The 15,359-nt window shown below is 37.3% G+C and overlaps 1 protein-coding gene across 1 annotated transcript in view; it reads left to right on the top strand.

Annotated features, from left to right (window-relative positions):
* Positions 1-15,359, top strand: part of DACH2 (dachshund family transcription factor 2) — a 170,231-nt gene that overhangs the window by 102,306 nt on the left and 52,566 nt on the right. Inside the window, exons 8-9 of the mRNA XM_009326650.1 lie at positions 10,473-10,608; positions 12,453-12,533. Of these exons, the coding sequence (XP_009324925.1) occupies positions 10,473-10,608; positions 12,453-12,533 (217 nt within the window). The remainder of the gene's footprint in view (positions 1-10,472; positions 10,609-12,452; positions 12,534-15,359) is intronic.

Below are 15,359 nucleotides of genomic sequence, written 5' to 3'. Positions count from 1 at the left end.
ATCAAGCAGGGAAAGAAACTAGTAGTACACAACCACATGTTTATTCTTCATACTTGTATGTACTGATATCAACATACTTTCAAGGAAGAAAGCAAATATCTTTTGTCACATTACAGTAGCATAAAATACTACATGTCTCTGTTGCTGAGGTTCTGGACGTCTTTGTTTTTCTTCTGATCTTCTTCCTGGCCCTGAGCATCTCCAAAATTGCCTCAGGTTGTTTTTCTTCTTTACTGAGGGTTCACTTCCAATTCAGGGCAAATGTTGTTCTTAATACTTTGATTTTGTTTACATTTTGTTTCCTTGGATTCTGGGAGGCTGATAAAATTCAGGGGGGGCGTTCCCCAGTTAGAGACTATTTAGGATTAAGATCTATAAAAACTTCTCCTTATAATCAGTGTATCTGCACAGTTGTTGACTGGGTGGGGGAAACATGATATCTCTGATGTCTATTAGTTAATGCAAGTCACTGAATTGTTAGAAAGTAATTGAGGCTCCGTTCGTTTCACTCAGTAACCTTTTCTTCAACTGTTCAGAGACCTCTTGAGAAAACCGTAACTTAAATACAGCAGTGGAATATTTGTAGCAGCAAGTAGACTGCATAAGCTTTGATTATATTTTAAATGCTATCAGTATGTCAAAATGAAGATTAAGTACGTATTTGTAAACAGTGCTAGTTCTTTGTAATATAAACTACAGTTTTTGCAGGCAGTTAGGTTTAAGGAAGCTCTTTAGCAGGCCCTTGCTGATGCTAGTTACTCATTTACATCTATTTTTTTCCCCAACACCTGCACTAGAGGATACACAATATCTCTACAGCAACAGTAGGTCTCACCAGCACTCTAGTGGGAATTACTTCCTCTACATGATGTAGAGGAAAATACACCAGTAGCTAATGTGACAGAGGTAAAGTGTGCAGCCATTGCTGTGTTACTCTCACCTGTCAAGTGATGCTGCATTTTTCTCTCATTTGTTCTGAGTGCTGAAACTGTACATAAATTTTATTACAGACAGCGTGAGGCTCCTTTTGTCCTTTCCTTCCCTTATGTACCATCATCTAGCTCTGAATGACGATCAGTTAAGATGAAATCCTTGTACAAAATGAAACATGTAAAAGAAAAGCATTGCTGCTGTTGTTATCTGTCAGCAGTATTACTTCTATTATATGACATTATTTAAGTGCATTTAATAAGTACCAAAAATGACTAGTTTTAGATAGACTGCAATTCTAGCATCATGACATTACTTAAAATGGGAGAAATTAATCGAATATATTAAGTGTCTATCATAATTTCCATACTCTGATGACTAAAATACCACTTGGCCTGTTTTCTATAGGTGTGAGAATCAGCTGCTTTATAAAGGTTTTGAATGAAGTCATTCTGCTTTTTATATCACATTTGCCATTTAGAAATAAGCTGTTCTACCAAGATATGCATGATCAGCAAAGTTAACATTTAGTGCTCCAGAAAGAAATGTCATAACTATGAAACTTGATTTCTTCCTGACAGGAACACTATAAATTAGGCAGGCACAATGGCCAGGCTCGCAAAACCTTCTTAACCATCTACAATACGATCTGATGTGATTATAGCAGCACCCGCTAGCAGTGCTGTAGCTACGGTTCTGACAGTGCCCCTGTAATAAATCCAGGCTTTCAGGGATTTACTGCGCAGCTAAGAGCTTGCTCCATTTGAAACTTGGCTCAAATGGTTCTGAAGAATCTGTATAACTGAGGGTGTCATATGGCAAAAACAAAATTTGGCAGCAACACTGACTTCACCACCCTCTCTTTTCTCCCTCTTGCGTCTACTCTCCTGTTAGTTGTTTTTTTTCCAGAGCTATTCTTCAGCTGGATGAACTCTGCAATCCAGTTACTGGCCTAGGTAGGTGTAAAATGCTTTGCCAGCCTGGTCTTGAGGACCAGTCTGGGGTGGAACTTAGCTGAAGTGCACTTGAATCATGGTGTAGGCTAGAAACAGTAGTGAATAAATGCAGTAGTTTACTGTCATCCAGTAATTTTGCTCCTGAAACTTGGAAAAATCTACTCAGTGATGATATTTTCAGGTCTTCAGAAGCAAAGTTTGGATGGGCCCTTTATACAAGAGAGTTCTGTAAACTTTTCACTGAAGTTTACAGAACAACTCAACTCCAGAGAGCAATAACTACATAACGTTAAGATTTTTATTTTACAGTGGACCTAAAATGAATGTGACTATTAATACGCATTCACATATTATATTATGTGCATATTATACAGTTTATCATAAAGGAGCTGTTAAGATGTATGCTGAGAACACAAATTGAATAGAATGCTGAAAGCACACCTAAATTTTAACAGATCATTTAAATTAAATTGGGTCCGAAGGAGTTGAGACCTCACAGCATATAACGTGGACAGCAAATACACGAAGAGGTGTCACAGCAAAAATGGCAGTGGCTCTTCTGTTCATTGACAGTGCTTTTGAACCTCAGAATCAGACCATGCCCAGGTAACAACTCTCTGTCCACAGTGGAATGAGGCCTCAAGCTCTGGATCCTCAAGCTATGTACATCGGGAGTGTTAAGGTAGTGTCATCAAGCCTAAAGTCTCGTTTTATACAGATTAAGCCAGAAGGGGCTTATATGACTAAAAAACATACTAGCTTACACGCAACAGGTGGGGAGCAGGCGGAGGGGAGGTTTAGGGTTAGGAAAGTATAAGGAGGGCTGGCAAGAGCCAAGTTTCTGGAGCTGTAACTATGCGAGTCTTTGTATATTCACTGAAAGGCCACTTTCCTAGATGTCCTTTGGAACAGGTTGGTGGGAGATACTGTGGTTAGGGTGGGCTTGAAACTGTGGGAGCCGAATCCAAACCAGGGGCCTTAAGCTGTTCTTTTGTCTTACATATCAAAGGAGTACTGAGAGTAATGAGGCAAATTTTTATCACAGAGATTTGAGAGGCTCTTTTACCCTTTTCTCCCAGTTTTTCCTTGCTTCTTGTTCTATTCACCCCACATATTTTGCACTTTCCTTGCTCCTTTTGCTCATGTCTCACCCTTCCTCCTCCATCTCTCCTCCTCGTTGTTCTCTCTCCCTTTCCTTCTGGCTCTCTAACAACCTCTTCTGAGCCGCTGAGAGATGTGCTTCTCCTGAGTAGGAGTATTTCTGCAAATTGGTTTCCTGCTGTCCATTTTTGTTCTATCATCATTCCTTCATGCTTGTTGTATTCCTACTTTTCTCTTATTCTTTTTTCTCTTATTCTTTCTGCTCTTATCCAGGTCCCAATTAGGAATAAGTGGCATATTTTTTGAATGCAGCTGGAAAACCCAGAGAAAATAAGTTAAAATATAATAGGAATGCCTTGTTTCAAAAAAAGAAAAAAAAAAAAGGTCAAAATAAAGCATTTTGGGTTTTGTATTTGAAATTGTATTTCTTTCAGAATTTCACCCCAATGTACTTAAGAAACAAACCAAAACCCACCCACTTCCCACCTCCCCCCTGCCCCAAAAAAACCAAAAAAGGGACATTTTAGGTGAAATGCATTGTTTTGTTTTGATAGGGAAACTGAAATCTTGTACTCACAATCAACTCTACACAATTTCTGTCTGAATATTTTGGTCTACTGATAAACAGAACAAAGCATTATTTGTACAGTGTGATCTAGACATGCAGTAGATTTTTGAGTCTCCTTTTCTTTGTGTTCTGTTCTTCTCCTGGTTTTGTGGGATTGTTAAAGCATTTGTAAAGGACGTATATGACATGATTTTAAATTCCCTAAAGAGAATACAGATGGGCTGTGTAATTATTGCTGAGAGGTGCTATTTTCTGTGTGCTGTACAACTCACATTCATAATATTTACCTGACAGCCAGAAAAATGTGGCCATCTCAGAATACTCTGAAACAATTCTTCTCAGTATGAAAACATTTCTCGTTACAGAATTTATAACATTTAATTTCATATCTGTCTGTGCATTCAATTCATACTGAATTGTTTTCAGAACATTACAAGATTTATAAAATAAAACTTCCATAAAATTTCTGTTATTTTTCTCATTATTAGATTTATTCTGTCCTGTCTCATAGCATGTGTTCATTGCTGGCAGCTTATTGCTGAAATGGGTACTAGAATATGTTAGGGGAGTGACAGGTGAGACAGAGTAGTTTAAGTTTGCTTCTTATAAGGCTAATTTTTGTGGCTGTATCTGTAGCAAAGGAGAAGCGAGTGTGCAGTTGTGTATCTTTTTATTCACTGATACAGAGAAACTACGATGCTGGGAGATGTTCAGGTCCCTACAAATTGCATTAAATATCCTTCTCATATCTTCTCCTTCGAAGGGAGGCATATCCTTCTCCCTGCAAGGCCAATAATGCCTTGCTCGTTAACACCGAGACACATAGTTGCTAGGTTAAAGAATAAGCAATGAATACTTATTTTAAACTTGCAGGTGGGAAAAAATACAGTAAGAAGCAAGTACATCTCTTTTCTGCAAGGCTTGCAAGGGAATATTGTTAGGCCAAGCACATACTAGCTTTTAGTTCTGGCTCAGATCTTTTTAGTATCGGCTTAGTCATTTGCATTTGTACTTAATAACTAATATAGCTATAAGGTAGATTAGATATAGCATTATCATCATTAGTCCTGGGAGTGCCTTTCGTTCATTCAGTAGCAGCACTGGGTGAAACAATTCATAGGAGGGGTACAAGGAGAAAGTTTGCACTGCAAGATCCTTTCCAATTTTAGTCAATGTTATACTTCCAGATTCAAAGTAAAAGGTAAAGGTAAAATCTTAATTATACGAGTGAAGGTTGCTGTAGTTTTCACAGTGACTGCTAATTTAAGAAATGGTGAAGAAGGAAGCTCTTGTTTGGCTGTTTACCAATGCCATCTGATTAGCTGCGGTTTTCTGTTTGGCTGAGCAGCTGGCAATTAATGAATTGATAGGAAGTAGTCACAAGGTAATGGAATTAGCAAGTGAACATCTGGTATTAAAAATCAGTAAACATAGAAGAGTTTTTATGATTTCTTAAATTTGGTGGGAAAATAATTGCCAGCTGACTACAACCGAAACAACTATATGTACAAAGTGAAAAAAATTGCATTTTAAATGGCGAAGTACGTATTTTAAGTGAATGACTTCCCGATACACTGCAAAAGATGAATGGGATCCAGCTGGCTTTCAGACATACAGATCCTTTCTTAGTTTTTAGACCAGCTGTTTACCTTGTTCATCTCCAGTTCTTAGAGCAATTGGAGATACTACAGCTCAGAAGACCAACAAGTCATCCATACTCCTTGTGTATGCCCATTTCCAGGCTGAGATGATTCAAAATATAAACCTAACCACTGTTCTTTTGCCCAGAAACAGGAACTCTAACCATCGTATTTCTTGTAGGCCACTGTCCGGCATCATTTCAGATTTAGCACAGCTCCTGCTTACTGTGTCAGGATTATTCTTTTTCTTTGAAAAGCCTAAATGCCAATTATGTATTGTTTTTCTCGATAATGCATTAGTTAAGGACCGTAAACTTTAGAACACTATTAAAAATGTACTTGTTACTAGAATTCAAATAGTATTAGTATCAGCTAAGGTCAATTGGAAAGAAATATGTGTCTTACTACTAACTAAAAAAAAAAAAAAGTGTTAACAATTCAATTCTTTGCTAACTGAAATGGTGTTAACTTTTCTTACTCTTCTCTCTTACTGAAGATGGAATTCAGCCAGGGAGATAGGAGCAGTGATATCACAGGCATGAAATTGTGGTGGTTTTGGATAGGAGGTAAGGAGGTCTGCAGCCAGCCTGCTGGCTGACTGCTCCTGGCTTCACAGACCCCTCCAGAGAAATGAGACTCTGGTTTCTAGATTTTTTTTAACTGTATAGTCCATTTTGAGAATCTGCATGGTGATTTGGCAAGCACTGGGAGATCGAGGTGTGGCACAATAAACATTCCAGTGGGGAACTAGTGTGCAAATTAATGTTGGAAAATTTGTTCTGCCAGAGCCTATGAACTCTCTGTTTTTCCAACATGGTCATCAGCTCTGAATCTTTCTTATAATAGTTGAAAACTAGTCTAGACCTAAAGACAGTAAATCCCCATTTTTCCTTCCTCTCCATTTCATTAGCAAGGTCTGATGAATTCCAGCTCTTCTGCCACTGCAGAGCCCTGTAGAGTACAGAAGCAGCACCTCAATTAAACATGAAATATCAAGATAAATGTCTGAATAAAATATCCAGGACTCAGACAAACTTCCAAAACCTGCTTGTCAGCAGTGAAATGCCATTAAATCCTCTAGGAACTCATTAATAGATTAACATTTGGAAGAGTAATTACAGCTAGATTAGAACTAAGAATAAAGAAAAATAAAGGAAAATCCAGCAGCATTGTTTCTCTAAACTCTTGACACAAAATGAGGATCAATACTATAAAAAAATCAGAGGTGAGGAATTAAGGTCAAGATGATTATGTCAAAACAAGTGAGCTGTTCATATATATTTAAAATAAAATAAGCGTGGATGCAACTGTTACGTAGTGTTTCATATTATTTGTGTGGAATAATACCTCACGGGGATAGAAAAGGGATACTGAGGTGAAATCAAGGATGTATGTGGAAATTGGATGAGTTGATGACTTCAGTGCCGTTAACCTAAATCACAACTAAAATTAACAATGTCAAGCTTTGTAGCTACATTTTCTGAGCCAAAGCAAGACACTGATCTTTAGTGAGACAGAAATATATTACCCTTCAAAAGGATTAAATACTGCAAAAGTCTTTTTTGAGAATTTATGTTACAGCTGTGTAAAGGGAAGAGAAAAGATAAAGTAGGTACTATAGTTAGATAAATAGGTGAGATCTTGAGAAATGTTTTCATTTTACATAAAATTCTCACAATCTGTAAATTTTATATATATAATTCATTACATTATAACCTGGAATATGAATCTTACAAATTTCTGAAATAGGAAGAAACACAAATGGAGAAAATATGACTTTATTTAGAAATGCTTCTCTATTACTGTGAGTGTACCTACTGTAGAACCAGGCTGCACACAGTGTGCCGCTGGGAACTGAGCTATTTTCAAGAGGGAAAAAAACCAAAATATATGAAAAGTAACAAGGTTGTAAAAAACATAGGTGACAAATAAAATGAAGTCATCAATGTGTAAAAAAAAGTTAAGGTTTTAGATTTGCAATTTTCCTATTTAAATGCCTTCATTGATTTGTTACAAATACTGTTAACCCTGTGTTTCGAAAATGGTGAGGACATTATCACTTGTGTTCTCATTTGTAATAAAATAGATTAACTTGCTGTGAAATTTTAACTAGGCTGAGACACAACAGTAGCTACCTAATGAACCAGAGCACATTGCTGTTAAGTAGCTAAATAGATGCATACTGATTACAGGACTGAAAAATGGATCTGTTTACTTGCAAAAAAAGAGTCTGTTCATAGTGTTATTCATTATCGTAGGGGAAATTCAGCATTACGTTTCCATGCAAACATTTAGAAATAGACAATTTCTTGATCCATACGCAGCCTTAGATGATGGTACTCTATCCTCATTTGTAGTACATATGATACAGGGAAAATTTCAGCTCCTTTGTTGCTTATAGGGAAAAACGTATCTTCCCTGTATATGTAAATTTTTGTGACTGGTAAGACGTTAGATGACATAATCAACTAATTCTCTTAGAAAGTGATTCACTGTGTGATTAAGAATGACATTATTATTTGACACTTTTATTTCTGCCTGAACATTTCAAACCAAGGCCCTGTGTTTGAAGGCAAATTACTTGAAGCAGAGATTATTTTATAGTAAGAGACAATGGGAAACGCAGTTACCAGAAGGAGCTCAAATACTTTGCTTTTCCAAATCATCAGCTTTTGAATTACTCAAATAACTCCCATTTAAGATGACATATATGGCTGTTTGTGTGATATCTAAATGTTAATTCATAGTCATATTTGTCCATAGGTTTTTTTGCAGAACAGTTGGCATGTCCTCTCCTTGGCCCTTCATTTTCATGGTTGCAATAGACAATGAAATTTACTTAAACTATGTACTCTTCTGTAAAAGTAATAACTTTCAAATGATATCTTAATTGTAAATGGGGTACTCTTTGTGGTAAAAAGAGAGGAAATAGCGCCTAAGAAGAGTGTTAAAGCTGAAATCCAGGCAAATAAAATTACAGTCAGAGTTGTAGCCTATTTAGAAGCCTATTTAATAGCTGTAACCTATTTACAAGCTATTATTTACACAAAGGTAAAAGACACATAGTATTTATAAGCTCAGGATTGCATGTATATGATCCATCATTCAATTAGGAGAATACTTCCTGGGGTAAGAATGTGACTTTTAAAAGTAACTTAATAAGCAACGCATCCACGAAGTAAGTAGTGACTCTTTTGCTCTTCTGCTCATCTCAGCAACCTCTAAAACCGCTTTTTTACAGAGAAGAAGAAAACACAGGAGACTTTAAGGTCAGTGACTTCGACTTTTTTCCCCCAAGAATTTGAAAAGTTGTTTCTTTAAAACCATTCAGTTTTCAAAATTTTAAGAACTTGTGACTCAACATAATAGATTCATAACTGTTAAAACTTAATAAACATTTTTAATTAGCATTCAAAAATTCCGCAATTAAAAGTCTCCCTTTAAGATCTAGTAGTTATTGTATGTTCATTAAATAACAGATGATTAGTGAAAACAGATCCATTGAGGATTAACAGCTATGTAATAGATACACATCTGTTACATGATTTTGAGGCTCAGTTGTTATTTAATGTACAATAACTATCCTATTAAAAACACATTCAGTGCTACGTTTTCAGCTGGTGTGATTGGAATAGGCAAATGCCACCCTTGCCATTAGGAGGATCCAGTCTCACATTCCCTTTGCATCATTCTCAAATGTATCTGTAAATACAAAGATGAGTGTGGTTTAGAGAGATGGTTTTAATGGGTAACAGAATATTCTTAAAACGTCGATCTTACTGCCAGTGTTATTAATGAATTGCCTCAGTAGGTTATGAAGAGAAGCTATTATGCTAGCTATTTATAATGGAAAAACTATTAGAATCTACCGTTCTCTTCCTAAAGCTATATTATTGATTTAGGATACTGTCTAGCAAAAACTGCATAAAAAGTTCAGATGCTATTGAGTTTATTTTCAAAACCACATGGTAAATTGCCACCAAGTAGCCAGATTGCATACTCCTAATGAAAAATCTTTGAGAATAGGCTAGAAAGGCAGAAAAATTGCAAAGTTCCTTTGAGACAACTTCCCCAGATTACACTGTAATTGTGATTTTTAATGAGGTGGGGGCAAGAGGATCTCCCTTTTTAAAAAAAGAAAGTAATATTTCAGTTCTGAGTTTCCACAGGGAACAGCTGATTGCCAGGGATGAGGGCAACTCCAAAGATGCAGTTTCTGGAATTCTGTAAATTCAAGCATCTTCTTGTTAGTGTCTCTCCATTGGAACTACACTTTCAAGAACTTGTAATAAAGGATTTAAAACATAGAAGGGATTTTAAGATAAGAATATCTAGAGTATCTCAGGCCATGATCTGTCCTTTTTAGAAGATTCTCATTTTTTGTCAGACTTGGGAACAGGAATTTTGAATTAATTCAGAAAATTAATTGTTGGAAGGTTGGAAGGGATCTGGAGTGGTCATATAATCTCTTGCCTTCCTCAAGACAGGATGCATTATTACTTATGCCACGCTTGTCTAACTTGTTCCTAAAGATTTTCACTGATTAAAATTCCACAGCACCTTCAGGCAATCTGCAAGTATAGATACACAAAGCTGCAGAATTTCATTTTGCTAAATTTTTGTAATTTCTTATCCTTAGAGTTGTAGCTACCTAAAGTACTATGTATATTTAAATTAGAGGTTAATGCAAATGTACACATAAGAATTTGCAAGCACATTCTTATTTTTGTTAGCCAGTGGTGCTTTTCATGCAAAAGTGAAGTTCTTACCAGTGCCACAGCTTTTAAAACTTGGGCGCTACCCTGAGAAGATATTGGTGTAATTTATTCAGGTACAGGTTCTAGTGAGTTTACAAATTTGACTGCATTTAGTGACTGTTTAGTCCAAATCTGAATCATTTATTTGAAATGTGACTTGTGTCAATTTTACTGTCTGTAGATTAAAAGTAGTTTGTGAAAACATGAAAGAACGTTCTTTATGTTCCCATGTGCGAAACAGTTAGAAAATAAGAAGTTACCAAGAAAAAAAAAGAAGAGGTGGCAAATGCTATGTCATGACACAAAGGATGAAAAGCTGTGCCCAGATACGTTGCATGTAGAAGGCTATACTCTTTTTGGCTATAGAAGACTATACTGCTCTTCTGATGTGAATTCTGTTCACTATTTATCTCGGAAAGACCGTTTGTTACTGCTATTTTAGCCAACTTCATTTTTTCATTGAACTTCAGTGAAGTTCATGAATCAAATTGCACAGATCTTGTTTTATTTCTGTTTCAAGGAAAGGATTCAAGATAGCCCTTCTCCAGCTCCGTCTCTAGAAGACAGTCAGCGGCCTGGGAGCCACGCTTCCTCCCATCAGAGCAGCAGCGTGTCCAGCTCGCCGTCCCAGTTGGACAACACACCAGACAGAATTGGTTAGTGCTTTGCAGCTTCACAGCCCTTCGCAGTTACTGACCTCAAGAATTTTAGAAGTTTGTTGAAGCAGATATTTCTTTGCTGGGAAACTCAGGAAAGCACTCACTTGCTAAAAAACCCCAGGAAGTTCATCGCTATAGTTGAAGGGGCAGAGCTCAGCCCCTCAGATTCATTCTGTGCCAGTATCCACCCATGCACAGAAGATGTCACCCATTCTCTGGTACGACCAACTTCTCTTGCATGCTGGAGTAAGAAAGTGCCTCTGAAGGCACCTGGAATTGAAAAATAGCAAGATACCTTTTTCTTTGTATGTATGTCAGAAAAGTCATAGATCATATGATGGCTTTTCCATTCCAAAAACCACCTCATGCCCACACATTCCCTCACCAGAGGCTGAGGGCTTTTTGATTTTTTGGTCTCTCCACCACAGCTTTCACAGCCTGTGCGTTATCGATCTTGTGTTTAAAATGCTAATTCAGTCTAGAGGAAGTTTAGGTCCTATTCCTGGTGCTTCCAAGAGGGATCTAGGGCAAGTCAATTAACATCTCTTCACGTCAGCATATGTCAACACTGTTGTCTTCACAGTGACTGGAGCCTATGCAGGCATTGCTGAGCTAGATTTAAACTACAAAAACAGTGCAGTCCGTGTAAGTCAGTGTAGACTTCACTCCCATCAAATAACTGCTCAGCTGCGTGCTGGGATTTTGCAGTTTTGACTGTGGTCCCTGCAGCAGCACCATGGCACTGCATAGCACAGTTGGCTCTACACAAACTAGTCAATGGAACCTGAACTACTTCGCCTAAACATATGCACACGCAGGGCAGAGACTAGAAAGTAGATTCCCCTCAGCTTTTTCATATGTAAAATAGGGCTAGAAATATACAGGGCAAGAAATGTAACTTCCTATAGCAACAGTGAAAAAGGGACTTTTGTCCTCACTGTAGCTTTTGAAAGCTACCGTAACTTGTTTTATTAATAGTAGTAGCACACACTGCAAGCCTCTGGGCTCCAGAAATGATGCTGAAAGTTTTCTAAAGAAAACTCGGTTTTATTTATGTTGAACCAAACATTTCTCTGTGTTGAAGTCTAACGCTTACTGTTGTAAAGATATGTGTGTATACTTTGTATCTATATAAACATATATATTTTTACTTTTGCAATTTAAAAAAAAAAAACTTTCCCTAAAACATGGCAATGAAGTTTTTAACAAGTGTCCTCACTGCAATAACTTTAAATTCTGTAATTAGTTGATTGCAGAGAAGGAAATGTTTTAATCAAATAAGAACAAAGAAAATAGGCATCCTGAAATCATAAACTTAACACCTCTCACTGATCTTGCAGGTGTTAAGTAAAGAATTTCTTTCAACACTACAGCATATTGTTTTTTCGCTGTCATCTACCCATTTGGGTTACTATCGGTCTACCTGTATTTTTATATTAAGCTTGCTGCTTTATAGATAATTACTAATACTTAAATCCTTAAATGTATTTTTCCCCAAAATGATTTCTGTTAAATACTTTCCTACTTAGTTAATTTGAAGATTTCATAAGAAATCCCATTCATCTCAGTAGTAATTTGGGTTCTATCTTGGTATCTTTGTTTAGTCAACTTGAGCAAATTTGCTTTTGCTGCATGTTTTACTTGGCTCTAAGTGCTGAACTGGGACAGTGAAACGGTTGATTATGGACAATAAAAATGGTCAATTGCTTTAGAACTTACATAGTATAAATAAATGTTAAAATACCAAAATATTCACAAAGAGGAAACAATTTAATATTTTCCTCTCTTCTGACATTTTTTTACTGACAATGTTATATAGCTGTGCACTCTGATTTTTTTAGGTATGCTGACCAACAGCAGGGAAGGAGAACTCATTGATCAAGAAACTGGGACCAGCCTAAAAAAAATACAAAAGGAGAAAGGTAAAATTACAGACCATGTTCCATCTCAGGCATTTAATTACACTTACTACGTGTTTTATTCCTTTTTCTAGTATTCTGCATATGCAATGGCATAATATTATAAATTTAAGAGAGCTAAGTGTGTAATTGGAATGAATAATGTATCCAGTGAATTTACATGGCGTTCTCCTTAGGAAGTGTAAACAATCAGATCTTTGCTTCTCTCTGTTTATACAGTATGGGGCTAATATTTTGCCGATCTTTTGACTCAATTATTTATGAAGTTCCTAGCAAATATTTGATTTGTCACATGGTATTGTTTCTTTGCCTCCAGTGGATGTGTGTGCAGACTACTCTAATGCTGGTACATAGGTGATGGAAATAAGCCATTTTTTGTGTCTAATAATATTACATTACTGCACAAGTGAGAGGCAGCAAGAGAAGAAGTGATGTCTGGCCTGTAGTGATTGTTCTGTAGGCAGGGAGGTGCCTCCTCTGCTTGTTCTCCCTGGAGTGACTGTTGGGTACTGGAGAAAGTGAATATGTTGGCATATGCAGGTAAGCTCTGGGGAAGTAGTGTAGTGACAGAGAGCATGGGGCATCTGTGGCTGCACATCGAGGAAGAAGCCATTTTGTTTCCTTGCAAATACAGCAAAAAAAAAAATCATATTAATAGGTGAGAGGTTTATTCTGGCAGTACGTACAGAAAGCACCATACAAAATGAGTTTCTGCAAAAAAAAGAAGATGGGATATAGTTAAAGAAATGAAAGAAAGCTGAAGGTAAGTGAATACTGGAAAAATACTGCAAAGGCATATACTGAGGGGAGATATTAATGATTCAGAGTGAAAGAGATGTGAAGGAAAAGAAAGAGAAGGAAGTGACCTGTTGTGGTTTAACCCTGGCTGACAACTAAGCACGACACAGCCGCTTGCTCACTCCCCTCCAGGTGGAATGGGGAAGAGAATCAGAAGGGTAAAAGTGAGAAAACTCATGGGCTGAGATAAAGACAGTTTAGTAGGTAAAGCAAAAGCCGTGCACGCAAGCAAAGCAAAACAAGGAACTCAGTCACCCCTTCCCATCGGCAGGCAGGTGCTCAGCCACCTCCAGGAAAGCAGGGCTCCATCACACGTAACAGTGACTTGGGAAGACAAGCGCCATCACTCCAAATGTCCCCCCCCTTCCTCCTTCTTCCCCCAGCTTTACATGCTCAGCATGATGTCATATGGTGTGGAATATCCCTTTGGTCAGTTGGGGTCAGCTGTCCTGCCTGTGTCCCCTCCCAACTTCTTGTGCACCCCCTGCCTGCTCACTGGCCGGGCAGTGTGAGAAGCAGAAAAGGCCTTGACTCTGTGTCAGCACTGCTCAGCAGTAACTAAAACATCCCTGTGTTACCAACATTATTCTCATCCTAAATCCAAAACACAGCACTATACCAGCTACTGTGAAGAAAATTAACTCTATCCCAGCCAAAACCAGCACATGACTGAAAGAGGACATAACATAAGCTAAATGCACTTACCAGTCTACTGTAAATATGAACATTTTATCATAAATGAAAACACAAACTGATTTATATTTTGATTGAGGTGATTTTAGGCTGTCTGTAAACATCAGACAAACTAATACACCTTAGGCCTGCGTAAATGATTGCACTCTCTGGATTTAATGTATTTTCTGAGAAAACTAAAAAGGCAGGTATAGACCATTTTATGTGCTACTCAAGAGAATTTGGAGGCTACATGTGCCCCGTGGTTCCAGAGTTATATAAAATTATTTGAGCAGATTCATGACTTTGTATGATCAGCTCTATTCCTGAGACATCTGTGACTGATCCAGTTATGGGTAGGAAGAGCCTGAAACTTCCTTCCTATATTTTATATTTTTGTACTCAACACTCTCTCCTCTTGAAAGCAGAAGAAGCTGTTTTCTATTCAGTGGTTTTTCTAGGCATTTAAGCACTTTCCTCATGAACCCCAAAAGAGCCCTTTTGTGCCATTCTGAGATAATTTTCTGTGTGGATCATCATGCTTAAATCCTTCCCTCTTGACTCCTGTTGGCATTTATGGACCAGCACCAAAGGCCAGACAGTTACCAACCATACCTTCATTCCTAAGATTAAAAAGTCACATTTCTGTAGTAATTACATAGGTGAGTATTTAATCTAAATCTGAAAGTGTACTTGATTTTAATTTCGTTGAACTGTGCAACATTTCTTGCCACATGTTCAGTCATTTTTCAGAGAAACAATTCAATATCCTGTGGGGTTCGAAGATGCAAATCATGTAGTTATTGGTAGTAGCAGTCCTGTCACTCAGGACGGATGAAGGAAGGTACAGTTTAAGAATCAGAAAAGACAATTCAGAAATCCCAGAAAGCGTGAAAATAATTTAAACCCCACCACCTGTGAACCCAATTCCCAGGCTCCTGTGATCATTGAACATTCCTTGTAACATGTACGAACTCACAAAGATCTGTTGCTAACATTTTGTGTACCATAATTCACCTTAAGATTAAAGTTATGTAGGTTTATTCATTTCCTGGTCTATGTTTTTGCATAGCATTATCTTTCTTCAGTTGATTATATACTGGGAAATATGTCTTTATACATGTGTTACTTCTGCATGCACTTACAGGATTTTTTTAGGATGAACTTAGTGTTCAGAGATTCACCCACATCAGAAAAAAGTGCTTCAAAATCATGAGACATTTTAAAGATAATGTTTCTGGTTTTTGACTTGGTCTGCACAGGTCAAGTTTTTCTGTGAAAATATGAGAATGAGAAATTATTTCTTTTTGTCAAGTAAAGATGTAATTTTCAAGTAATCCCACGGCTCCAGAACCGAAA

Source organism: Pygoscelis adeliae, unplaced genomic scaffold, assembly GCF_000699105.1.
Source record: "Pygoscelis adeliae isolate BGI_AS28 unplaced genomic scaffold, ASM69910v1 Scaffold216, whole genome shotgun sequence".
Lineage (NCBI taxonomy): Eukaryota > Metazoa > Chordata > Aves > Sphenisciformes > Spheniscidae > Pygoscelis > Pygoscelis adeliae.
This window is presented reverse-complemented; position numbering and strand designations above follow the sequence as displayed.